Below are 27791 nucleotides of genomic sequence, written 5' to 3' on the forward strand. Positions count from 1 at the left end.
GCTTTTCTAGATCAGAACTCTGTTGCAATTAAAGGACCCATTGTAGTTGCATGGGAAGACACTGGCAGGGACAATCCCTTCTCTCACCAAGTTCTCCCTTTACCTGGAACTCATTTCACCCTCAATTCCAGAACATCCCTCCTAGGCAAGCTGCATAAACAGTCCCACAGTGACAGGGCCAATGGTCACTTCTTTACTTCTTCCCTTAACCAGAGACCTGTACATGGGTGTGACCAAGTTTTTGATATACTTTGGTTTCTTTCTCATCTTCTTTCTGAGGATGGTCACACTGGGTTGACAGACACCATCCAGCCTTTCTTCTCTCGGACATACAAACACCCTCAAGTGTATATATGCAAGTGTGTGCCCTGCACTTGTGTGGGCTGCCTCGGCCTCAGACACCTACTAGGATGCACATAGCAGCTACCAATATCACAAACACTCGGGGACACTGAAGTAGCAACTCACTAATGTAAGGGCACAGGGTCCTGTCTATATTAGGAGACCTCCAGATGCCTGATGTGCCCTGTCACCAAGAGTATTGGAGAGGACGAGAGGGAGCACACTATCTCCAAGTTACAGCCAAGAAGGCAGAGGAGTCAGGTTTGCCCTGTGGCAACTTCAGTAGACTACTTCATCTTTTGTACCATCCGTCCGTATTTATTTATAACTAAAACCAAGAGAGAGGGATAGCAGTAGAAGCGTGGACTCTTCAACTCATGATCCCCCTTGTGTCATTAGAGGAGGTATGAGGTGTAGGGTGTAGCTTTCCAGTCCCAGAGGTAACCTCATTGCCCTCCTGTCTATGACAGGACAGCCCCTGACAGACCAAGTGCTAAGGACACATTCCCAGATGCTAAGGACACATCTCCAGATGCTATCCAAGAGCCAACTCTAAACCCATGAGCAGGTACCCATGCTCTGACCTTCCCATGGGGATCTGAAGGTTTTCAAGGATAACGCAGACTCCTATGGTCACCTCCTCTCGCCTTTCCCTACCCACGCAGGGTGTGCGCTGGAATCCTTTCATTATAGAACCCCACCACCACCCCGAGGATATGGCTCACCTGCAGGCAGTGTGGAGAACTCCACACAGGCTTCCTTCTTCTCCCTCTGCTCCAGCGGCAGCTGCCAGGGCATCTGGTGGGGCTGGGCCAAGACCTTCACCTTGTAAGCCATATTAGGCCTGAGGTTGAAGAACTGGTATTTGTACCTGGCGGCCTTCACGATGTCCAGTTCCTCCTCATTGAGGAAGATGACATGGCTGTAGTTGCTGTTGGTAGGCAGCCAGGAGAGCTGAGCAGAGATCTGTGTGATGTTGTCCACCCGTAGCTGGGATGGCGCTACGACTACATCCTTGCCCACCAGCAGCGTGCACTGTAGCTCGTCCGAGTTGCCCCGGCTCGTGACGCACTGCACGGAGATGCGGTAGGTGCAGGCGGCTGTGTTAAGTTTTTCGATCAATGCCTTGGTTCTCCTACCCAGGGCGAGGCTCATGCGTGTCTCCTTGTCTACCAGCACATTATAACTGCTCACGGTGCCCCAGCCGGGTGGTACAGCGGGGGGCTCCCAGCCCACGATGACACTTTTGGCAAGCTGTTTGATAAGGGTGATTTTCCTAGGGTAAGGCACAATGTCTTCTCCGATGTCATCGATGCTCATGTCCAGAGTCCCCCCACCGTTGTCGGTGACGCCCGAGTCCACTTGAGTTGGGGAGTGAAGGTGAAGGATACTCTCACGCTCCAGGCTGATGCCAGAATGGTTGAGAAAGTTCTGGTCCTGCTCACTCCCCAGAGTACCAGCCAGTCGTGACTCATTGTCTTGGATAAAATCCACAAAGTTGGAGGGCACCAAGCCCCTCTGCCCATCCAGCAGCTCCCCTGTTGGATACAAGAACAGATATCACTCACCATTCCCCAGGACCCTGGGCCCCACAGCACTGGCACACAGCAAAGCATCTCAGGCAGTCACATGCTTATCCCCTCCATACCCTCTGTCTGCAATAACCCCATCCATCACCAAGTTTGATTTCCACGGCCCACCCTACGAGAATCTGCGTGTACACACCAAGCACATGCTGGTAGCAGGGACGCTGTTCAATAGGGATTAAAAGCTCATGTTGATTTATGCCCAGCACTGGGAAAACCCTAGCACACAGTTGGTGCTCAATAAATGTCAGGATAAACAAACATGTCAAATCCATGGCTTTGGGAGATTAACAAATGTCACACGGCTGATCATATGATCGACCATGTGAATAGGGATCTATTTACCCAGCTCCCTGCTGGGTAAATCACCAGAGCACCTATGTTCCTATCATCCGCCTGATGTGAAATAAAAATACTGAATTGACTGTCAAAGTGTCAGAGACAATCAGGTGATGTGGGATTCCTCTCTGTATGCTGTGAATACCACTGGTTGATAAAGAAAATGGCTTGGCCTCATGAGGTAGAACAGAGCTAGGTGGGGAAAACTAAACTGAATGCTGGGAGAAAGAAAGGCAGAGAGAGGAAAAGCCACGGGGTCACTGCCAGAGACAGACATGCTGAAACTTTGCTGGTAGGCCACGATCTCATGGTGATGCATGGATTAATGGAGATGGATTAAACTAAGATGTTAACTAAGAGTTAGCAAATAAGAAGCTAAGCTAATGGCTCAAGCAGCGATTTAAATAATATGGCTTCTGTGTGATTATTTCGGGAGTCTGGGCAGCCGGAAAACGAACAAGCAACCTCCTTACAACAATTAGGGTTGTCATTAACTTGTGTGGCATAAGCAAATGCTATACAGGTGACTTTTGTTGTGGAGGATGGCCTTTATTATTCTGGAATTCAGTTGAATTCCGTGTGTGGGGGGTGGGGGGCGTGCGCACGCGCGCTCTCGGATAAATGGAGCTCACATGGATGCTAGCAGCCAAAGGAGACTATGTAGAGGAGCTAAGGACTCCAGCACACACCACACACACACACACACACACACACACACACACAAAAGACCATTAAAGCATACCTTCCAAGAGAGGTCAGGTCGCCCCAGGAGACTGGGTCACCATGAGACTGGGGCACCATGACCACTGGATTTTTCTCTACCCAGATCCCCCTGCCTTAGAGGATCTATGACATGGCCTATAGAGGGCAAGTCAGCCACTTAATTAGGGTTTGTATTCTGTTCCCAACCTCTACTTAGGATATAGTATTGAGGCTGTCAATTCTTGGCACCAAAGACAGTCCAGTATATGGAAGTAATGATATTGGTAACAATAATGATGGAGGTGATAGTGTTGGTGGTGGTGAGGGTGGTGGTGGTGGTGGTGGTGGTGGTGGTAATACTGATAATATAGTAGTGATGGTGATATGGTAGTACTGCTGACGATGATAATGGTGGTGCTGGCAATGATGATAATGATACTGGTGGTAATGATGATGGCAGTGATAATAACGGTGATGGTGATAATGGTGATTATGATAGTGGTGATGTTGGTGGGGACCATGATGGTGTTGGTACTGGAGATGGAGGTGATAAGGGTATTTATGATGGTGGAGATGATGGGGTTGATGATGACAGTATCTAACATTTACTGAGCTATAGTGATGTACAAGGCTACATTATAAGCACTTCCTAGCGATCAATCCATCTTCCAGACATAGAGAAAACTGAGAGCTATCGCCATTCTGCAATGGAAAAGATTGAGCCACAGAGAAGAGAAGCAAGTCCTTCTGTCACACAGACCATCACAGCCTGAGTTTGGAACTCCTTTAAGTGAGGCCCTTGGAACCTTTTGTGGGCACGGCGCATGATGGGAAAGTTTCAGGGACTTCAACCAGGTCATCTGGCAGTCACACTGGGCATGCTGGTTAACCCTAAGGTGAGATCTGCTGGGGCTGCACAGCCAGGGAGAGGGTTGTCCACTGATAATGTCACAGGAGCAATGCAGCCTCCTATAAGTGGGCATCCAGAAAGTGAGTCCCAGAGCTCCCATATACTCTGAGAAGCAACACGAGCTCATGCAAGAGAAAAACTAGTTCAACAAAAGTCCCTTCCACTCAGGAGACCATGACAAAACCAGGCTTTCCCACAGAGCAGAAGGGCCAGGGGATAGACAACTCCCATCTATAATCAGAAAGCAGGGTCTGGAGAGATGGCTCGATGCTGAAGAGCATGTGCTGCTCATCCAGAGGACCTGGGTTCGATTCCTAGCACCCACACCATGACTCAAAACCACCTGCAACTCTAGTTTCAGGGGATCTGATGTCCTCTTCAGGTCTCCACAGAAACTACACACATGTGGTGCACAGATATACATGCAGACCAAACATCATACACATAAAATAAGAACAAAATAAAACCAGAAAGCTGATTGTGGGCAGTAGCACCATTGTCAGGCTAAAAGGAGATGAAACTGAGGCTTTCTGGGTAGGCAGAGTCCAGGTCCTTTCTGCAGATTCTAGTGGTGAGTAGGATGGAAAGGGGATGTCAGGGTATGAGGCTGGGACCCTGAGTTAACAAGAATCTCGAGGCCTCTGAGAATGGGAAAATCACACTCAGTGAGGTCACATGATGGCTGCACCATCAAGGACACAGATGGGCATTTTGGGGAACACAGTGGCCCTTAGTATTCACCAATCCCCTGTCCTCAGAATACAGAAACGGTTTTTAAAAAATAAATAAGATTGGGGTCAAGATCATGATGGGGAAACCCACAGAGACAGCTGACCTGAGCTCATGGGAGCTCATGGACTCTAGACCTACAGCCAGGGAGCCTGAATGGGACTGACCTAGGCCCTCTGCATGTGGGTGACAGTTGTGTAGTTTGATCTTTTTGTGGGATTCCTAGCAGTGAGGCCAGGATCTGTCCTGGTATATGAGCCAGATTTTTGGAACCTATTCCCTATGGTGGATTGCCTTGTTCAACCTTGATTCAGGAGAGAGAAGCTGGTCCTGCCTCAACTTGGTATGCTGGCATTGTTGACTCCCATGCGAGGCCTTACGCTTTCTGAGGAGTGGATGGTGGGGGTAGAAAGGAGGTGTGTGGAGGGAGCTGGAGGAGATGAGGGAGGAGAAACTGTGGTTGGTATGTAAAATAAAAAAATTAAAAGAAAAAAGTTTATCTCTATAGAACATGTGCAGAGTCTACAGTCTGATTGTTGTTGGCAGGTATTTTCATTGTGTGTGTTAGAAGCCATCTAGGAAGGAGTTCCCAGTGCGCAGGAGGTACCCAGGCTATGTGCAAACACCTCACGATTCTAAAAGGGACTCGAGCATCCTTGAGGTTGAGTGTCGACCTGTTCCCCGTGGATAATGAGAGGTGACAGCAAAGCATCTATCAGCGCCAATGTCAGCACGCAGCTGCCCAGAAGCTCTGCCAAGATGAACACTCAGGGCTCCTAAGTGCCAACCATCTATTGCCATTAACACTTGGAAAGCCAGCTCCACTGTCCTGGCAATCATCACAGAGGGAGACTGGGACCTCTGGGGATAGGGAGGGACAGAACAGAGAGCTAGCAGTCAGGAGCATGAGGGAACCTGGCACATCTCCCAGGGCCCGGGCAGGCTGGTTTTCTGCCTAGAACAAGCCAGTGCCCACCCACCACAGCACATCCACAGACCTTCATAGAATCCATCCTCATCCATGTCTCCATAGACGTAGAGGTACTTTCCCGCCGTGAGAGGCAGCTCGGCTTCCGGGTTCTCATTGGGCCCATCAAAGGGGTTATAGCTGCGGGAAGAAGCAGTTTGCATGTTAGTGGCCCTGGCCATGGTCTGCCAGTATATGACTCCTTACACCTGCTATATCTCAGATGGCGCCACAGCTCACTTTAGTGAGATGCTATGTCTCCTCTCCAGCCTCCTCTGGCTGGCTCACGCCAATGGTTAAAGGTAATTCTGAAGCCACTGAGAGCTCTTCGAATCTAAGGACATCTTGTTCAGACATCTTGCTCCCATGTGTCTCTTTCACCTGAACTACACATTTCCAAATTAGTGAGCTCCTACGAACAGAGCGAAGGCTGTTGCTTTTGTTTTTTTGTGATTTATTTCTTTATGTTTATGTGTCTGGGTGTGTATATGTGCACATGTACGTTCAGTATCTGTGGGAGCCAGAAGAGGGCACTGGATCCCTTTGAGCTGGAGTTCCAGGTGATTGTGAACTGCCTTATATGGTTACTTGGAACTGAACCTGTGTCTGCTGGAAGGGCATTCAGTGCTCTTGACAGCTGAGCCATCTCTCCAGTCCAATTATGTTGCCTCTAAACAAAGATTAGCTAACTGAGGTAGAACAGCATTGCACATATGACTTACTGTTTTTTTTCACTCTACTATGTAGGATACTGTATTTCTACCCCACCAATGGCAGCCTTTTTAGTTTAAGTATAGTAGCCCACTGCTGAGGTCACCAAACTTTATGGAACTGTTTTTCTAATGTCAGATGTAGACACTGCTTCTATCTCCTGACTAACAATGAATCCAGTGTCCTGGCAAATGTCCTTATAACACATCTTTGAACACTTGCACAAGGAAAGAAATTCTAAAAACTGCATTTGCTTGATCAATGGTATGCCCTACTAAAGACTTCTAAGATGTGATGCCTGGGATTCTGGCAAGAAAGTAGAGGCAGGAATTGGAGGCATCAGTGGAGGAGGCTCTGGGTGCGGTATCCCCTGTGACATTCTGTTTGGTACTTGTTGTGTCCCCCATAAAGATCTGCCACAAGTCTCAGCTTCTGACCTCTGTGAATGTGGCCTCATTTGCCAAGGAGTTCCTACACATGTCACACAGGTGAGAGGATATCACACTGGCCAGGGTGGACATTAATGCCTGAGACACTGGAACACACATGGAGGCCATGGGAAGGGCGAGACAGAGCCTAGAGAGATACAGCAGCAAACCAAGAGCCCTGGGGCCACCAGAACATGAGAAGGATCCAAGACCCTCAGTCAGAGTCTGTCTGGGCCATGGCCATATGGTACCTTAATTCAGCTGCTGACCTCTGGAGCTGCGAGGGAGCAAGCTCCTGGGAACTCAGCTTGAGACACCAAATCACAGCAACTCAGGAGAACAAAGTGTGGTCTCAACCTGTGCACTCCCTGCCTCTCACCTGCTTCTTCTGCCCCAGCTCAGGGTGGAGGTGTGGCGTCACATCCCTACCTGTAGCGGGCGACACACAGGTGCACCTTTCCCGAGCTGCTTTGCTTGGAGTTGTTAGAGTTCCGGTCATTGTCCATCTGTGAGGGGAGTAATGTGGTTTACAGTTGGTGATACTAAAGGCTATATGTCCCATCCCGTCTTCCCACCCAGTGACATGACACCTTCCCTGGTGACATTCAGGAAATCTGCCTGCAGCCCCACTGGGCTTCATTGGGAAAGTAGCCCAGTCTGTGAAACTCTCATGTGATGGGAATCACCTCCATAGACCTTTGCTGGAATCCTAGCCTGAACATCAGCAGAGGTTTAGGTGCCCTCCCAATACTGTAGCCTAAGACACCAGAATGTCATGCCAAGTAGCTTGTGGAAGACAGAAGTGACCACACCTTCTGCATTCAGAGGGCTCTTGCTATGGAGGACCCCATTTGCCATCTCCAGGGGCATTCGATAAGCCATGGAGATTCACAAGAAAGGAAAAAGTAGGGATCCTCTGGATAAGTATTTTGAAAATCCCAGCTATGGGATTCTCTGATGCAATAAGCCAAATCCAGCCAAATTAACAAGACTGGGTTTAATCTGAGCAAAGCAATTCCTGGGTGATTCTCAGGGTAAGAAAATAGGAGAGAAATCATGTGGCAGAGTTATGAGCCAGGTCTCAAATATCCTGTAGGTGTCTAGGTTCTCTGGGATTGTGATTTGTGGGCTGGTTTTCTTTGCTTATGTTTAAAAACCACTTATGAGTGAGTACATGTGATAATTGTCTTTCTGGGTCTGGGTTACCTCACTCAAAATGATGTTTTCTAGCTCCATCCATTTGCCTGCAAAATTCAAGAGAGATCTAATCTACATGGGAAGTAGAAAAAGACAAGATCTCCTGAGTAAATTGGGAGCATGGGGACCTTGGGAGAGGGTTGAAGGGGAAAGGAGAGGGAGGGAGGGGAGCAGAGAAAATGTAGAGCTCAATAAAAATCAATTTAAAAAAAATTCTGTACGTATGGTCTTGAGCGTCTCGGGGGGAGGAGCCACTGCTTGGTGGGCTTTCTGAGGAACAGGGTCTGGAGAGAGAAAGGTGGGGCTGAAGTGGAGTTTCCACATAAACACCTCTTATTTCCCTCTTTCACCCTGCAGTCTCAGAGTCTGCAGAACTTGAGACCGTCACCAAGACCCCTACTGCAATAATCCCAGAAGCACGTAGCCTTTCCTCAGAGGCCATGTGCCTCTGAGATAGGATACTTGACTCAGTCTCAGATAAAAGGGAGACTGAGTCATAGTGTCCTAGGGAAAGAAAGTTCCCCTCCCATCCCTTCTGTGTGTGGAAGGCAGTGTGGTCCTTCATGACGACAATCAAGCCATGCTGCTCCTTCCTGGGAGCCCTCTAGCACCACGCTGTGTGACTTACACAGAGATTAGTGCTGTTCAAGGGACCAAAGTCACACCTATCCCTACCCCCACCACCTCCCAGCTCTCCTCAACCAAACACCTGGCTTCTCGGGCATACAGTGACACCAATGGCCAACCTTCCTGGCCTCACAGCCCCTCCCTGCCCAATCACAAGTCCACACAGCCAGTTCTGCTATCTGCAGAACCCTCACCAGGACTTGGTTGTCCAGATACTGATGGGGTGCTGTGTCCTTCCACCATATGTATTCCCCCATTGTAGTGAGGGGCAGATGGACCGCGTTCCCGCTGCCCAGCTCCCGGCCACCGGCTAGCTTATGCCCCAAAATAACAACACACAAACTGTATTCTTTTAAATACTGCCTGGCCCATTATTTTCAGCCTCTTACTCACATCTTGACTAACCCATATCGAATAATGTATGCAACACCACAAAGTGGTGTCTTACCAGGAAAGATTCAGCACGCCTGACCTGGTGGCTGGCTTCATGGCATCTCTCTCCCTAAGGAGAGGCATGGCGGTCTGTCTAACTTAGGAGAAGCGTAGCATCTGACTGATCCTTCTACCTCACTTCCTCTTCCTGTTCTGTCTACTCCACCCACCTAAGGGGCGGTCTATCAAATGGGCCAGGCAGTTTCTTTATTAGCCAATGAAATCAACTCAAACAGAAGACTCTCCCACATCACCCCATAATATCCAGGGCCTTGGCCTGTAAGCCACAGGTGCCTACTTTCTGACACATGGTGGTTCACTAGGGATGGATGTAGAAAAATAATGGAAATGAAGGAGAAGGGCATGGAAGGATGGAGGGGCGGGGCATAGACATCCTCCCAGATACACTCTGGAGCCAGCTAGGTGGGACTCACCTCGGACTCAAATCTGCATCTTGGGCTGCTGGATCGTAACAGGAAGGAGGGCTTCACACACGGAGGCTCCAGCTTGTCCCCAGACAACAGGATATAGTCCCCAATCACAGAGTAGTGTCCGGTGGGACCCTCGTGACCTGGCCAGGACACAGGATCGGGGAAGGGAGACAGGCCATCAGCTCAGCATGCTAGCTATTTGCCTTCCCTGGGCTTTCCTCTCTCTGGTGTCTGTGTGAGGGCCACCCGTGTCCTGGTCCCCTCAGACTGGTTCAGTGAAGCCCTGGACTGGATCATCATGGGTAGCATACAGGCTGACTGTATTAAAGGCTTGGAAGTCATATGTAATAGACAGCACAGGATGGTGGTGGTGTGTGATAGGAGACACAGCAAGGCCCAATCGGAGAGGGTGAGTGTGTCCTGAGCATGTAGTCTTTCCCTTCTGTTGGCTTGAAATTGATCCAGTGGTCCCTCAGCCTTTCTGACTGGGATAGGAAAGAACATTAAAGAACAGAGTCTGCCCGTAGAGCTGGGCATTGTAATATGGAGAGGCAGAGTCTGGACTTTCTGTGCCATCACCAAAGCTACCTGAGTGGAGCTATACCTGAAGCTACACTCTAGCTCTTCCCCTCTTGGGTGACAATGACCTCACTGTTCATACAGGTTTACGTTGAAGTCTGTTGTCACTCTGACAAAAAAAAGAAAGGAAGGAAGGAAGGGAGGGACGGAGGGAGGGAGGGAGGAAAGGAGGGAGGGAGGAAAAGGAAAGAAAAGAAAGGAAAAGAAAAGAAAAATGTCCCAACTTGTCCAATTACCAAATTTCTGGCTAGAAATTATTTGATAGGAGGCTTCTCGGTACCAAAGCAGGTCCCTGAACACTATCCTCACAGTTACTGTGTTACTGAGGCCAGGCCTGGAGCACACTGACCCAGGATAGCCTGATCTAAACTCCGAAGCCACATTCTTTTACATCAGGATCTAAACATGAAGTAGGCCTTTCCTGGAATCCTCTGCTGCCTTCAGGTCAGCATGTCTCTTGCCTGGGGTATCCAGCCGCTTCCTGAACTGCCCCATCAAGAGGTCATCTCATTGAGGGACAGGAGACCAAGGCAGGAAATAAAAACGTGACTAAAACTAATACAATTAGCGACCCAGCAAATGCATTAAATAAAGAGAAAAACCCTGCTGCTTCTCCCAGTGTAGAAGAACCTGGAGTACCTTATTCAAAAAAGTAATAATATGGAATTAAAGTTGGGTGTTACCATCATCGCCTGAGGCAGGGCAATAGCACAAGCACAAGCAAACACATGCAAACTCACAGTGAGTAAACAAAATTGGCCAAGACAACCTGTCAATGGACCAAAAGCCTGCTAACTAATAATGTGTGCTCCTAGCTAATCAGAACACGCCAGCAGTGACCACCAGTTTTCAAAGGACTAACCAGAAATGCAGCAACTTAATTTCCCTAAACCCGTAAAACAAACAAACATACAAAATAACCCAGCCTGTTTATAATAAAGAGCTTCTGTGTTGGAAAAAAAGTAATAATAGTCTAAATAATCTAAATAATAATATAAACAGCAGACGATGTGGACCACACTGACCAGTCACATGTGGACACAGCTGATGTCAGAGTCCTAGGACAGAGAGGAGAAGTGGTGGCCAGCTGGGCAAGGGAGTGGGAAGGTGTGGACGCATTAGCGGCAAGGTCCTGGGCTTCAAGGTGAATAGGTTTAGGCCCTGGTATTCAATGCTGCATCTAGAGTGAGTGCATCACGCTATGCTGTTCCCAAGCACAGTTAGGAAGCATATGCTGTGGGTCCCATCACATGAGCACATGTCTAAGGGACTATAGGTTGGTAAGCCAACAAGTTTAAATAGAGCTAATTAGAAGAGCAGGGGACAATTACAAGCAGTTATTCCACAGAAGAAAATGTAATCCATAACTATCTACATAACCCTCATGGGCTGGGGGCCTCATAAGCCCCTCCCACAGCAGCCATGAAATGTCTATAAATCCTGGGGGGGGGCAAGGTCTCATGAGCCCGTTCTTGACAGGAAGTTAATGAACCCAATCTTGTGCAACTCTCCTGCAGACAATAATAGCTGCTGAGAGTTCACGAGGGCACCAGTCGCTTCATGCCTGAGAAAAGTGGTGCACACCTGTGGCTGGCGACAAACTCTTGTATTCCTTCTGAGTCAGAACTGGACATAAGCCATGTTAGAGGTGCATGTGTAACCAGCACCCTCCCCCAAAGAAACCTTCAGCTCTGCCTCAGGTGACCTCCTAGGATTTTACCATGCTGAAGGGGTAATCTGTGTGACTCCCTTGCTGCTAGGATGCAAAATGGGAAGCTTCAGGTTCTCTGGGGGAAAACAGAAACTGTCTTGTGCCTTTCACAGCTTGGATACGTCTCCCACTGACCACCCTTCTAGAACCCAACCATCCCTTCTAGAACAGCACCAGCCTCTTCCCACCTCACCATCTATCTGCGAGCATCTGTCTGGGCCAAAGGCCACCTGGAAGCTTTATCTGATCTCTTGCAGCAGAACAGGGCTTCCTACACGACCCTGCCATCACAACCTTGATGTTAAGACATCACAACCTTGACACCCAGACACCTAGGTGCACTCTGCTCAGTAAACAACCAGAAGGTTGGGGGCAGTCCCATTCCCTCAGTCTTGTTTCTCATATCCACAGCCACTGATGCTATCTGTCAGTTCCTGTGATTTGAGACCTAGAAAGAAAGATGTAAGAGCTGAGGAGCTGGGGGGAAGAACTCCAGTGATGATGGCACAGAGTGATGAGCATTGCCTAGTTTCTACAATTAAAAAAAAAAAATCAGGAGCATTTCTCTATTTTGATAAGAACTAGGAGAGACTGGAAACTGTCTTAATAAAGTTACAAAAGGAAGTCTGGCATTCAGATCCCTATTTGCTCCCTAATTAAAACAAATCAACAACTTGGGGGTTTGTTTTTGTTTTAAAGACAGGGTCTTTCACTATAGCCAAGGCTGTTCCGGAAGTAACTACAATTCTCTGGCATCAGTTCCTCAAATGCTGGCTTACAGGTAGGAGCCTGTAATCTGGAGGGAGAGGGGCTACATGAGCAATTGAATTCCATCCCCAGCACCCATGCAAAAAGCTAGACAGGGCAGCACATCCGTAATCCCAGGGCAGGGGCCATGGAGACAAGCAAAGTCTTGGATCTCACTTGCCAGCCATCCTAGGCTAATCCTCACACCCCAGGGCAATGGAAGACCCCGTCTCAAAAGCAAGGTGGACGGATCCTGAGGAACACCATCAAAGATTGACCTCCACATGCATGCACTTAGACATGCATGTGCACCTGTACCCACACAAGCATGCTCCCCCCCCACACACACACACACACTAGCATAGCCAAGCCACTCTATGAACAAATAAGGACACAGCAGCCTGAGCTGTCCTTAGTCCTGCTGCGGTAGTTCTTTGTACTCTCCACCACAGGCCCCCTTCCCCAGCTGTTGCAAACATCTGCCACTTACCTTTGCGTATAGAAGTGGCTAGTCCATTCATGTACTGTGGGAAAGGCTTGCCAGGGGCCAAGGGGACATCCAGCAAGGCCACTGAGCTGCTGCCCAGCAGGTCAATACTCCCAGTGTGTTGCCGGAACTTCTCCAGGTCCCGGGACAAAAGGTTAAACTGCTCACTCTGCACACGGCATTTCTCTTCCAGCTCTCGGACCTTGGACTGCACAGCAGAGGCGGGACAGTAGTCAAAGAGGGGTATTTAGTGGCGCAGATATGCACTGGGGCACATGTGGCTTTTGCGTGCACATGCTGTGTGCTTGTGTGTGGCAGGGGCTGCTTCCACCTCCACAGAACAGCAGTGTCTGGTAGCCCAGCCTCACAGGCTGCCTGGCTGCTGGCCACCATGGGGAACAACAGGTGCCAAGAAATCTTGCCATCGCTCAGCTCCCAGCCAAGTGTGGATTGTTCCAGGTTCTGCGTGCAGCCTGGGCATTTTGTGGTTGGCACGCCTGCTTGATATTTGGAGCGTGAGGCTGAAACAGCACTGACTAGGGAACAGCCCAGCTGCCAACCCATCATGCAATGCCATTTCAACGGGTGCCCATCCCATGGGTCTGCAGATCCCCAAAGAACATGGCTCTCAGGAACACCAAGGAACTTCTACTTGGTATTGGGTTAGAAACACCACTGTCATTGGACAACACCACCATGACACCTAGGGAAAGACAAGGATCTCCCAGGGAAACACATGGAAGAAAAGGGCAGCCAGCAAGCTCCCTCCTTGAGCAGGACAGGTGTGAAAGGTTGTCCCTGAATGCCGTGGGACTCTATACTAGAATGTCAGCATCATGAGGTGAGGGTTGAATCTTTGTGCTTCTTTCTGCTCCCCAAAAACTTGACCCTGACCAGTACCTAGCTGGTGTTCAATAGAGTCTTGTTTTATTACAGGCATGTGGGAATGTAGAAAAAAATGGCTGTGAGTCCATCTGTTGCCTGGCTTGATCAGGGCTCAGGAGTGGACAGTCCTCTTCCACCTTCCATCCTCTTTCACCTCCTCTGCCTCTTCTACCTCCTCCTCTGTCTCTGTCTCTGTCTCTCTCTCTCTCTCTCCCTCCCTCCCTCCCTCTCTCTCTCCCCCTCCCCCCCCTCCCTCTCCCTCCCCCTCTCCCCCTCCCTCCTCCCCTCCCTCTCTCTCTCTCTCTCTCTCTCTCCCTCCCTCCCTCCCTCCCTCTCTCCCTCTCCCCTCCCTCCCTCTCTCTCTCTCCCTCTCCCCCTCCCTCCTTCCCTCCCTCTCTCCTCTCTGTCTCTCTTTCTCCCTCTCCCTTTCCTCCCTCCCTCCCTCTCTCCTGTCTCTATCTTTCTCTCTCTCCCTCCCCCTCTCCCTCCCTCTCTCTCTCTCTACCTCTCCCTCTCTCCCTCCCTCTCTCTCCCTCTCCCGCCCTCCCTCCCTTCCTCCCTCCCTCCCTTCCTCCCTCCCTCCCTCCTCCTCTCTCTCCTCCCTCTCCCTCCCATGCCATTCCTCTCTCTCTCTCCCTCTCCCTCTCTCCTCTCTCTCCTGTCTCATCTCTCTCTCTCTTTCTGTCTCTCTCTCCCTCTCTCGTCTCCCTCGCTCCGTCTCCCTCCCATCCTACCCCTTTCTCCCTCTCCCCCGCTCTCTCTCTCTCTCTATTCCCCCCCCGCCACAGATAACCCCTCTTCACTTTATCTCTTTTCATCCCTTCTCCCCCTCGACATCTCCTCCCTCCTCTTCCTCCTCCTCCACCTCTTCTACTCCTTCCTCATACTATACTTCCTTCTCTTTCCCTCCTCTTTGCCCTCCCTCTCCCTTCTTCTTTCTCTCCTCTCCCCCTCCTGTTCCCCCTCCTCTCCCTCTTCCTCATGCCATAAGCATTAAGTATCTCAGCTCTTTCATCCAGAACAGAGTGCTACTTATGTCTGAGATCACGGGTTTCTAAAAATAACTGCAATGAATCCCAAGCCTATAATTAATTTCTTCAATTCATTAAAAAAAACCAGCAGGGTTCCTCTTTTTAAAAGCTGAATGAGGTTGGCAGAGACAGCCGTCACCTCAAAGGAAGGCGAGGGACCAAACCTCTGGGCTCTGCCACACAGGTGGGCTGTGGAGAACGTAGGGAGATTCACGAGCAAGGACAGGTGTGACCCTAAGAGCAAAATCCATGTGTGGGATGGTGACAACAGGATCCTGGGACCCTAGCAGCCCCAATAATACTTAAGGCATCCAAGTAGCCTACATGATGAGAGGGGTCACTTGAGGGACCAGCATCAAAGGCCCTGATGAGGGGAAAGCCATCAGACCACCCAAGTCATCAAACAGGGCCATGAGTACCTATAGGGGCCAGTGAGGCCCCTGGGATGAGCAGAAAACAGCATTTGGATAATCCTACCTCTGAAAAGCATCTCTCGAGCATCACGCACAACTACCAGACCTAACTAAGGAGAGGCAGAAGGACTCTCCATCCACACCACACAGTGTCAACACTACACATTAGAAACAGGTCAGTGCTTGTCAGTGTTCAGCTTGGGAGAGGGCGTGAGTATTCAAGGGCAACATGAGGCTGTGTCCTTGGGTGGCAGAAGACTTCATACATCTGGTGTGGCTATGCAAGTCCAAAACTATTACTGGGTGTTACACAGATATGACAATCTATAAGCTCCTACATGTACAACTGATTCCCTAAACAAAAATGAGGGGAGGTCAGTGAGCACCAACTAGGGTGCTACAACCAAGGAGCATGACCAGCTCGGACCACCTAGCCTGGCCTGCCTCTCCAGATCCGTGTCCTACCTGGCCCCTGGAGGCCGCCAGCAGCCAGACTAGAGGTCCCAGAGTTAAGTGGACTAGTTTGTATTCCAGGGTTATAGCCATATGAACATTTTCCTAAGTGTGAGGAATAGGGAAAGATGGCATTGGTTAATGGAATTGAAAGCAGCTGAACGTGGGGCTGGAGAGATGGGTCCCAGAGGACCAAGGTTCCATTCCCAGTACCTACATGGAAACTCACAATTGTTTGATACTCGAGTTCCAGTCAGTCCAACACCCTCTTCTGGCCCCTGCGGGCATGGGACACACATGGTGCACATATATACAGTCAAAATACCCATAGACATAAAGTTAAATATTAAAGTTTTGAAACATCAGGTTGGCTCACATAGCTGAGCACTGTCCCATAGGTGAAAAAATAAGAAACAGGATGATGAAAGCTTGCTGTCCTCGAGCTGGTGGCCAAGGCTGGGATTTTTAATATTCTTGTGTAGACAGTGCTCCAGGGACCCAGCCACCTGGCGATATGCTGGACTTGCAGCTGTCCCTCCAGTAAGCATACAGGGAGCTGATGGTGGAGACATACACGTTTAAGAGGCCTGGGTCTTCTTGCTGGACTAACTGAGGCATGAGGCCAATGTCCCCTGTTGGGCATGTGTCAGTAACTTTAAAGTATGTCCACAAGGGGTGCTGCAGTGGGCCTAGCTTTGGGGGTGACTCACAATGAACTGAAAGGCAGGGGTAGAGCCTGGTCCTTAAGGTTACTACGGAGACTCTGAGTGTGGGTCCGGGCCACCCCCTGACAAACACTGTCTTTTTTCCCAACCCCTTGGCTGGTCTCTCCTCAGACATCAGAGAAAACAGCTTTGGAAGGCAGATGCCAACTCAGGCTTCAGCAACCTCCAACAGCAAGGAAGAAGATCCCACAGAAGCCTCAAATGCCTAGGTGCCCCGTTTTCCCTTCTTCAGGAGCCCCTGTGCACATAGGCCCCAGCCTTCCCTGGCTGCAGGTGCTGCAGGTCTGGGCCACTCATAGGTTAGGCGCTCTGATAGCGTGAAGTCACCCACTTCCAGGACACTTCCAGGAACAGCAGTGCCCTCTTCTGTTCCTGGCTACTGCTTTGATTCTGTGGTGTTTATTTCGGTTTATCTGGAGCGCTGTGGAGTCTCCATTGCATGGTGGGAACTTAGCCTGTGTGTGTTCACTTAGGCTCATGGGCACACCCACCCACTCTTCTCTGCTGGCTCAGCCCGAGCCTCTCAGAGAACAAGCACCTGCAGGCGGGGGATGGAGGGGTCTGTGCTGTGACCACAACCATGGCTGTGGCAGATGGCAAAGCGTTCTATAATTGGAACAAGTGCAGCCGCTTACATAGGCAGGCGGAGCGTTCAAAAGCCAGAGGCAACTATCCGAAGACATGACTGCCGGCTTCCCTGCCGCCTCCACGGGAGTTTCTCTGACTTTCATTCTCCATGGTGTGGAGCTGCATGCTGGGCTTGTGCCCAAGCTAAGGTAGCTTTGAAGGTGAAGGATACTTCTCCAGTCTTTAGACAATGGGACATACAGAAATCACCTGCAGAGTTACCTGCAAGTACATGGAGTTTCATGCATCCATCATGGTTGCCATAGGAACAGATCTGTGTGGAAATAGCCCTGTTCCCACGTCCCAGACCCCTTGCTCTTGTCCTGACATTGACTATAAAAACGGTGGTCTCCACCATACATCTTCCTGGCTGAGACTTTTCTCAGTGGCACAGAGGCCTACGGGCTTACTCTTGTCTTCTATCGGGGACAAATGAGCAGACAGGCTAAGGGGCAACGTTCTCTATAGCTCCCTTGTAGCTCAGCAAGACAGCTGGCCCCATCTCACTTGCTGTGGGAAGAGGGATGCAACTGCGTGCTGGGGATTTTACCTCTTGCCCTTGGGGTCCCACCCCCGAGAATGAACTAAAGGATGCTCACTGTGTTTCTAATCAACTCCTGAAACTGGCATCTTCTTGGGTGTCTTGGGCAGCAGCCTCCCCATTCCATATGCTGCTCATGCACCCACTGGGAATTGCAACCATCTACACAGCTGGTAGGTATGCAGAGGGCTTTGCGGCCGCACACGTCCTAACTCAGTCACCTCCAGTGACTGTACTGCTGCAGCCACAGGGATGCAGTGTTTCTGCCTAAAGACAGTCACCCAGATGGCAGCTAAGGTGCTCCACACACTCCAAAGATATCTGTCCTTGGAAGGCGTCCTGACAACCAGCGTGTGGGATTTCGCCCCTCTGTCTCTCCACAGTGCTAGGGTGGAGGCTGGGCTGGGCTTCAGGGAGTAGGGGTTCTCGGTTATAACATTCAAATGTACATTGGTCAAGACTTCAGGTATCCCTCTTTCTCGTCAGGTAGCCTGATGCCTCCTCTGACACATGACTTGGACTAGCTGAGTCCCACTCACATGGGACCCTGAAGGGCTGGATAAGACAGAGCTCTGTGTGTTTCCTGGACCTGGGGATCAATGTTGGTGCTAAGTTTCCAGAGATGTCATGAAGGTCAGTCTAAGGACCCCTCTTGAGAAACACCCCTCCCCATCTAGCAGTGAGGAAAGCCACCCCTTTCTGACTTTAGTACCAGTCCTTGGTCTGAGCCAGGGATCACACCAAGGGAAGTTGGAAAGAATGACCAGAATAACCCGTCCCCTGTGGAAGGAGCTTGCTGTTGGCTCTGGATGGATGGGATAGGAAGGCGAGCATACAGGGGCCACGCGGTGAATTCTGATGACCCATAATGGAACTCTAGGCATACTGCCAGGCCCTCCCATCCACGCACCATTCTCAAGGAACATCAGTCCCTGCCTCTTGCCCACGGGTCATCTGAATTCACAGCATTGGCAAGCAACGGGAAGACGTGTGCACAGGGCCAGCTCAGCACTCCAAGAAAGTATGCATTTCTCCACCCACTCCTCAGCTGGCACCAGGAGGAGAAACCTTGGTCCACACCCATACCAGGCACCTGTGAAAGTCAGACCCTCAAGGTGCTTTGGAGGAGGAGGAGCAGACCTGGGGCTTAGAGCTGCCCACACAGGGAAAGCACCACAGGGCACGTGCGTGGGTGGAAAAGCCACACTGAATACCTGCATGCATTCCAGAGTGTTCTGGGTGGAGAGCCAGACAAGACAATTACAGAAAGATGGCGTGAATGAAGTGGACAGTACCCAGTACAGCCCATGGCAGAACGGCCTTCCCCAGCTTCTAGATGGAAGGCGTGTTGTGCAGTGGGTGTTAACAGAGCTCAAAGCACGGGCTACCTAGCACTGCTGTAACAGGTTGCAGTGACAGCCTAGGAGGAGATGGAAGCCACACAGGCAACCAAGTCTTTAAGCTTTTAAGCTTCAGGGCAGCTGAAGGAAGGGACTCATTTCTAGCTAGGGAAGGTCCGACTGAACTGTTCTCATCTGGAGGAAATATGTTCCATTTTCCCAGGATGTGTATTGTTTTCTGTCATGTAACACACACACACACACACACACACACACATCCCTCCTGATAATAACTAATAGGAACTTTCCAAAGATCAATGTTAATACGTGGGTGAGTGGCCATGGAACACTCCCTGTGGGAGGAATAGATTCCGGAGGGAGACGCAAGAGGAGCACACACTCTGTGTTCAGTAGTAGCTACTCCCCCAGGGAAGGGGACATCTTGCAATTGCCTGGAAAGCTCCCCTTCCCTGGCAGCAGGCAGCCTGGGGAGCCACACGGTCAGTTCAGTTCACCACCATCCTACTGGCTAACTGGTCGCTATGCATGAGGAATGAATGGCAAAGGCTCTTAAGGATGCCAAGAGCTCAATTGCCTTCTATGTTCCTATCATTCTCTAAGACTGATGTAGGACCAAAGCCACAGACCAGAAGTGTCATTTCCAGCCTAGATGATGAGACCTGGTGGCTGTTTTGCTTCCAGACCCCCAGGACCACTGAGAAAGGTCTACACATGACTGAGATGGCCATTCCCATGGGAACAATAATCCCAGGAAAAGCTGGTATGGCACTAACCACTTTGCTCCTAGACCAGTATTCCTCAACCCGTGGGTCTTGGCCCACATCAGATATCCTGCACATCAGAGATTTACATTATGATTCATGGCAGTAGCAAAATGACAGTCATGGAGTAGTAATAAAATAATTTAATGGCTGGGGGTCACCACAACGTGAGGAACTGTATTAGAGGGTCGTGGCATCGGGAAGGCTGACAACCACTATCCCAGACCCTCCCTTCTCTGATCCTGCAAATGTCTCCCTATCAGGACCACAGAGCTTCAGCAATGTCCCCTATGCCATCCCTCAGAGGATGGAACCCCCCATCACCATTCCTAGAATAACCCAACACCATTCCTAGAAGAAACCCTTCCCCCTCCCCTTCCTCACTTCCCATTGAGAGCAGCTAGCCAAAGGGCACAGACTACTGAGACACACAGCCCTGGCCCAGGCTGTGTGATTGAGGAAAAATTGATTCACCTCTCTGTGCTGGTTCCTCAGTGGTAAGGACAGAAACGGTAACAGTGCCCAGGGGAGAGCAGACTTGTGAGGACAATGTGAGGGAGGGGTGCCATGGCCATGTCTAGTTTCTAACATCCGGTGGATACCGTTTATTTTCTGGCAACCCTGTAGTCCTCCCAACCCCACCCACCACCTGTGCTCACCTCTAACAGCTGCACAGCACCTTCATGCTCCTTCTTAGCTTCAACCTGAGCCTGTTTGTGATGGAGAAAGGAAAAAGTGTTTAGGAAGGAGAGGAGGGACTCAGGTCGGAAGCTGCATGACCAAAGGATGCCCGTGGCTCCTAATTTCCCAGCGCGAGGGTAAAGTCTGCAGGTCTTCCCCTGAGCTGCGTCATGTGGTGAGGATTCGGTTGGTTCTGATGATCGCCAGGCAGTCAGAGAGAGAAGGGATGGACTCTTAAGAATGGCAGCTGGAATGAGAACTGGCCCCTCCCCTTGTTCATCTCTGCAAGGGGTGCACTAGCCAGGACAAAGCTGGAGAACTCACCCTGGTGGTGAGGATCGGGGAGAGCTGCCTGGCTGACCAACCAGGCACTACCCAGGCCCAGAACCAGGGTAATGAGTTGGTCCACCCCAACATCCACTCCATCTGTGATCTGCTGGAGCACATGAAGGTACCAGTCCTTGCAGACCCAAAGCTGCAGGATCTCGACAACAACAGGATATCCAAGAGGAGTCCCATTGAGGGCCCAGCATCAATAGTGTAGCAGAAACCAGAGGTCTTGAACCAGACCAATGACTCTTTGCAATGAACACTTGCAAGTAAAGATATGTGGGTAAAGGGGTTCACTGTGTGACTCACTGTGTCACACTACAGCTTCCATGATGAAATTGAGTTTTCCTTCCTTTTCTTTTAAATATTATTTTGGGGAAGCAGGTTGCAAGGGCAGAGGATAGATATGAAGGGACAGGTAAATGAATGAGGTGGAGATGCATGATGTGAAAGACACAAAGAATAAATAGAAAGTTTGAGAAAAGAATGGTAGTTAGAGATGGGTGTGGTGGCGCACGCGCCGTTAGTCCCAGCACTGGGGAGGCAGCGGCAGGCGGATCTCTAGAGGTCTGAGGCCAGCCTGGTCTGCAGAGTGAGTTCCAGGACAGCTAGGGCTACACAGAGATGGCTCTGGCCCTGCAGCTGAGAAGGAACCATGGGGGTTTGAACCAGAGCTGTGGGATCTTCATGCTAACCCTGAGGAACATTGTCTTCTCATCCATCCTCCTGCCTGGGAAATGAGGCACTATCCCGTTTACGGTCCAGGTCCTCCTCAGATCACCCTCACCCAAAGGAGGCACCATGGTGCACGGAGTTCCACACCCCCAACCTGCGGCAGGGGCCTGCCCCCTTCCCACAGTTAAAGCCACACCACACAGAAGAAGACACGTCACACATTTTACTGAAGAAATTTTGCATGAGAGCCCCTGTCTGGCTAAGGGCAGTTTACACAGAAAATTTAAGTGCAACCGCATTGTTTCCTATCCCCACTGCTCCTGAGGTCCCAGCATTGAGACAACTCACGCCATATTTGTCTTCAGGGTCTCATCACCTGAGAAGAGAGTCTGAATTTATACTACTGAAGGAAGAGATTAAATATAATCCCAGATTCTCTCCTTCATGACCGCAGGGACTAACTCCTGCCGGAAGCCTCTGCTGGAGGATGCTGAGAGAATAAGAGGGCCCTTTTCTTTGTGACTTGAGATGAGAGATTGGAGCAACTGTAGGCATCTTATCATGAGGGGAAAAGATAGTGTGCTGTGGGCCTCCATATTAAAGCCAAAGATGAAGCTTTCTCAGGGGAAGACAGAGAGAAATGAATGAGGATAGCATTTGGGATTCGTATGTGCCTGAGGCAGCTGGTTAAGGCCCTGGACCGGACTACACCCAAAATCTCACTGTGGTAATATAGGCAGACAACCTTTCTGGGATAAATGCCATTGCCCACTGGTAAGAATTGATGCTCACACCAAAAGCGGATAAACTGAGGCTCAAGGGGTCTGCGGTTGCTTCATGGGATGGAATAAAGAGACAGCTCAGGCCCCTGCCTCACCAGGCTGTGTGTCCAAGCTGGGCTCATCTGTGCCTCCAAGCGCTTTTCAGCTTCATTTATTGTTTTATTCTGAGATGAGGTTTCATGTAGCCCAGGCTGGCCTCGAACTCACCATATAGCCAAAGACAAACTTGTGATCTTCCTCCCTCCACCTCCCGTGTGCTGGGGTGACAGGCATATGCTGTCACAACAAACATCTTTCATACCAAGGGTTGACCCCAGGGTCTCGTGCATGCTAGGCAAGGGCTGTAGCAACTGAGCTACACCCCAATGCCCCCGCTCCTTCAACCTACGAATTAGCTTGTTTCTGGGCACTCCAGTCTCCTGCCTCATCACCCGCTCTAATTAAGCAGCCACGTGCCCATCTGGGCTCACACTGGGGTTTCCATTTGGGGAGAGTATCAGCCTGGACTTTGCACTGTCGCGGGTGAGAACTGAGCATTACCTCATCTCCTCCGCTGTGAGATTGCGTGTGGGCTGGGCCGAGGCAAGAACTCAGCTCCATGGCAAGGACTCAAAGGAGAACAAGCCCAAGATTTCCGTAAAGCTCACTCAGCACGCCTCTCATTCTCGCAGATTCCCGACGAGGGTATAAGAGCCCGGCGAGCCGCTAGAACTAGGCCCGCTAATCACACGGTTATTGAATTCGGCTCACGTGTTGACACTTGAAATTGTTCCTTTCACAACAAAACAGCAACAATGACAGAAGAAATAACAAAATGGGGCAGGAGGGGTGAAGGAACAGCCGGGGAACAGAGAGATTTTATAAATATCTCTGTCATTGAGTCAAAGACGGTTTTCAACTGTCAGGGTTCAATCAACAAAGCACTCAGGCAGGCCGGGGAGGCCGAGCCAACTTGGCAGCGGTGACTCCATCTCTGCCTCTGGAGGCTGATCAGGAGTTCATTTTCATAGGCCACTTCCAAGCTGGGCCATTTGGGCGATTGGAATAGATTGTTAAATTTAACACCCCATGTTGGCAGCTCCAGAGTCTTGGGAAAAAAATCTCAGCAGTAACTTAAGCAAGGCTCATTTTGGGGCCACTGCCAACATGGAGGCGGGGGGGGGGCGGTGGGATGTGTGACCTTCGTGGAGACAGGATGCCTGCAGATGGAGAAACACGGAAGAAGAATTATGGCTCCCATGGATGCCTACAGCGCTCTCCAGAACAGAAGGGACCTATCACCTGCAGGGGCAGTGGTCCAGGAGAGAGGGACAGTCCACAGCTACAGTGTTAGATTTGAGACAGACATGCACATAGGAGAGAATTGGGACACAGGCATAGGACACCTGGCCCGGGAGCCATCCTGTGCCAGGGCGAGCACTCTAAGCATGGAATGGAGCTAAGCAGAGTCATTTTTATTGCTGTGATTTAAGATAGTTTAAATGGGCACCTTATAACTATTGGGGCTGCAGGGCCTCAGGCAGGAGCCTTGAGTTGATGTTCATCAGGGCTGAGATGTTGATAAGCACATGTCCACATCCCAGGGGCATGTCTAGGAAAATGGAAGACTGGTGCCCAAAGCTCCAGGCACTTCTCCGTGGCAGAGCATTTGCCTAGCCTAGACAAGGTCCTGGCTGCCATCCTCAGAAGCACAAATAATGGCAGGGCCCATGCTGTCCTGAGTATGTGTGGTGTTGGTCTGTGCATACCCCGCTTTCCACATATAACAAAGCCTCGACTTCCATGGGAAGTGTAGAAATTAACAAAAAAGACGCCGTGCAGCACACTCTGGCTGGCTCTTCTGTACCTCGCACTTCAGAAACACACCCAGGATTGAGAATGGTCACACTGAAGCCCACAGCCTCCTATGGGCAAACCTTTGTAGAGACAATAGATTGTTGTCTTGAGGAACAAGGGTACAGATGGCCTGAGACTCTGACTATCTGCAGCCTCAGAAGTGGTATTCTAAGAGCACAGAATGGCTCTGAAGAGGTCACCATGGGATCGGGCTTACATCCCAGGACCTCCAGCCCATCTGCAACCACAAGCTCCTTGGTTGTAGCTGTAGAAGAGGAGGGCTCCATACCTTCTGTTCCTGGAGGGCTGACTGCCATGGTCACAAGCCACTCTGCAGATGCTACCGGGTTGTGAGGGGCATGTGCAAGGGCAAGAATTGACCATCTCTATCTCACAGAGGCACTGCGATGAGGGCCGCATAGGGACAGCATCTTACCTGTTCTCTGTGCCAACCTGGATCCCCAGCTCTAGAGTTCACCCAGTAATCACTGAGTGAGTACCTGCTACAGGTTGATCTGTTCTAGAACCCTGATGTTCCCAAAACGACAAGCAGAAACATCTTGATACCACCCATGCTGGTACCTTGAGTGTAGTTTGGTTGGGAGTAAACTCTCAAAACATGACAGTTACACAATATGCAATAGCTTGGGACCCTGAGAGGTTTTGATTACCTTTAAGGTGTTAGCCATCATGGGGTCTGATAGTTCTGTCACGTATTTCTTCATTTACCTCCATCCCGAGATGGGAACACCTGGGGCTCCCAGGACACCATATCTCCCTTGTTGAACTGCTCAGTGTCTAGCAAAAGTGCCAACACTGTGAGGAAGGCGGGGACAGCATGGGCAGTGCTCCGACTGTGCCCAGCAAAGACCAAATGGACCATGAACTTGGGGAAGATTTCTCTGTCTCATTCCATTTCCCCTTCCACTGACATTCCTGCTACTTTTATTTTTTTATTTGAGCCATCGTCTCTCAGACATTACAGAACTGGCATTTGATTTTATCCAGTTTCTCTTCCTCTGTCCTCACAGATGAAGAAGCATCCGTATGTCCAGAATAAAGAACACGATGAAGGGACAAAAGGTTCAAGGGAAATTGGATGGCAGAAGAAAAACTAAGCAGACAGGCGGGACTGGCTCCTTTTCTAATCAGATAGACACTCAGTCAATATGACCCCAGGCTCCCAGGGAGCCATCTGTGGAGGAGCCATATCCTGTCACCCTTATTAGATATTATTTGTATTTCTGCAGACTCTTTATCTGTCTCCGATGGACCCGGCAGGGGGATGCAGCTTCCAAGTTGTAATGAATAGCATCCCGCTCCTCCCAGCCCTGGGGAGGAAGAATAATATCCTGACACAATATTGTTTCTCAGTATTCTGGCCAACTTGTTATGACAGGCAGTGTGGTTGTGACAGTCCCCACGAACAGCAGCTTAATGAAATCTATACCTAATACAAGGTCTCGGATATTGACTAGAAAAGGGGGCTTCAAAATTCAGCTACCTGTTGCCTCTGATTGGGAAAAGCAGACAGATTTTTATCACCGCCCAGTTGGGTCGAGCAACTGAGTATCCTTGTAAGATCAAAGACCCATGACGATCATCAGACAGGCATGGGGCCACACGGAAGTTACAAGAATTACCCACTACCCATCCTGGCCAGCACTGAGCCAGGGACACTCGGCTTCAAGCAAGAGAAGAGAGAGATGATAGCCAGTCAGTCTCTGGTCTCCATATTCTAATTCTTCGGTGTCCCTCCCTCCCAGCCCCCGTTCTTGCAATAGGAATCTTTCTACCTGAGAAAGAGACAGGCCAGCAAAGCAAGCTTGGGCTGAGGTAGGGGTGGGCTTCCTCAGCACCAGCCATCACAGTGTGGTGGAAGACATACCTGACTCTGGACCTGCCTCCTTCCTTCCTCATCAGGAAGACTCTCTCCTGTTTTCACTTGACTTCCTCACCACCACCCCCTCTGGAATCTTGCCATAAATATACCTAGGTTGACCATTTAATAACACATGTAATAAGACCACTTAATAACAACAGCAACTATGAACTCAAATCCTTCCATCCAGTGATATCATAACAGGCCATGACAGGAATGTGCTGAACTCACACAGACATAGCCTAGGTTCCCACCCCTCCACCATATGCCATAGCATTGGCCTGGCCTTTGCCTTTCCCTGGGACAGGATTTTATCCCAGGCCAGGATGAAGTCAGTGAGCAACCTGCTTCCCCAAAGCTTAAGCAAGACACGCCCCTGGCAGGAACTGGAACCGTCTGCATGCTTTTCCTGCCACAGCCTGGCACCCGATGGGACAGCTTTGCATGGTTTGTGTGTGACAAGACAGAGCCTAGAGTCAGCCTCAGGGAAACCGGGGCTTGGGGTGAAACGAAGGCCACAAAAGGGCTCTGTAGCCCCCAAGACTCAGCCTGGTGCACAGTTACAAAAACCTCCCCAGGCCCAGCAGGCATGCAGACACATGTACATACACATGCCTTAACTTCTCAGGCCCAGCTCACACACACACCCCACCCTTCCAGCCAAACGCGCGCGCGTGTGCGCGCGCGCGCACGCACACACACACACACACACACACACACACACACACACACACCATTCTCTCTCTCTCGCACTCCTGGGCTCACCTGCTGCAGAAGCTGGATCTCCTGCTGCTTGGCATTGAGGATAGCCAGGGCTTGCTCATGCTCCAACTCCAGCTGTTGCCGCCGTTCAGCAGCCTCTCGCATATGCTGTGGGGACAGGGAGGCCCCTGAGCACCTGCTGCCCACCACCATGCACGTACAGCAGGCTTTCTCTGCCCCCACCCTCAGGAGCGGCACGACACACCCGCCTCCTCTCCCAGGCTTCTTCCCTGGGAGGCAGAGAGATTGGGAAACCCTGGTCCCCAGGCACCCTCCCCTGCTTTGGCTGTCTATATTCACAGCACAGGAGATCTGGCAGAGCTGAGGCTTAGGGAGAGGGAACCTCCTCTTCCCCCAGCGTGGCGTGGGAAGGCGTTCGCTCCTCTTCCTCTGCTTCAGCTCAGGTATTTTGCAAACACCAGACAAGGCTCAGATCTGCTCCTGCCCAGCCTGTATTGCTTCCAGCTTCTTACCTGCATCAAAATCACACGACCCTCCACGAACACTAGAGGAGAATGCTATAACTCTCCTTTCGCAACCATGGGGAAACTGAGGCATGGTCTCACACAACAGGTAAAGTGCACATTTATCCAGGATCAACCCCAGAGTCCATATCTTCCACAGAACCTCAGAGTCCTAATTTATCCCTACCGCTAGCTCCGTCCTCCGGTATGTCCCCCAGAGAGGGTCCCAATGCATGAGGTAGTTTCTCATTTGCCTGGGAACCACCATCCATCTCATGAGAAAGACAAGTTGAAGCCCTCAGAACTCAGGGGCTGATGCTCACCTTTGACCTCTGATCATCCAGCCCACCCAGCCCAGAATCCCAGTCACGAGAATCAACAAGAATGTCAGAGGCTGCAGAACCCAAGTACTGTCACTGTCCAACCTCCAGCCTGGCTGCACCAGCACACGCACAAGAATGAACCTCCTATGTGAGGTACTTCCCAGCCTGGAGGTTGCCGGCAACAAAACATTCACATTTAATTTTTACTTCTTTCTTTAGTTTTTTTATATTATGAAATATGTATGGTCACCTTTTCCAAAGCTTGAATCTTGTGTGTGTGTGTGTGTGTGTGTGTGTGTGTGTGTGTATGGTATATGCATGCATATACACATGT

The 27791-nt window shown here is 50.4% G+C and overlaps 1 protein-coding gene across 4 annotated transcripts in view; it reads right to left on the reverse strand.

The window, feature by feature from the left end:
* The window catches only part of Rimbp2 (RIMS binding protein 2), a 63723-nt gene extending 36948 nt beyond the window's left edge, over positions 1 to 26775 (reverse strand). For all 4 annotated transcript variants that reach the window (XM_038346700.1, XM_042055924.1, XM_038346701.1 and 1 more), the window contains exons 1-7: positions 26674 to 26775; positions 20382 to 20432; positions 12929 to 13133; positions 9405 to 9541; positions 7144 to 7220; positions 5607 to 5716; positions 1068 to 1880 (exon numbers count right to left, since the gene is read on the reverse strand). In XM_038346700.1, coding sequence (XP_038202628.1) covers positions 1068 to 1880; positions 5607 to 5716; positions 7144 to 7220; positions 9405 to 9541; positions 12929 to 13133; positions 20382 to 20432; positions 26674 to 26775 — 1495 coding nt within the window. The remainder of the gene's footprint in view (positions 1 to 1067; positions 1881 to 5606; positions 5717 to 7143; positions 7221 to 9404; positions 9542 to 12928; positions 13134 to 20381; positions 20433 to 26673) is intronic.
* Between the last annotated feature and the right edge of the window lie 1016 nt (positions 26776 to 27791).

Source organism: Arvicola amphibius, chromosome 10 (genome assembly GCF_903992535.2).
Source record: "Arvicola amphibius chromosome 10, mArvAmp1.2, whole genome shotgun sequence".
In the NCBI taxonomy this organism is placed as follows: Eukaryota; Metazoa; Chordata; class Mammalia; order Rodentia; family Cricetidae; genus Arvicola; species Arvicola amphibius.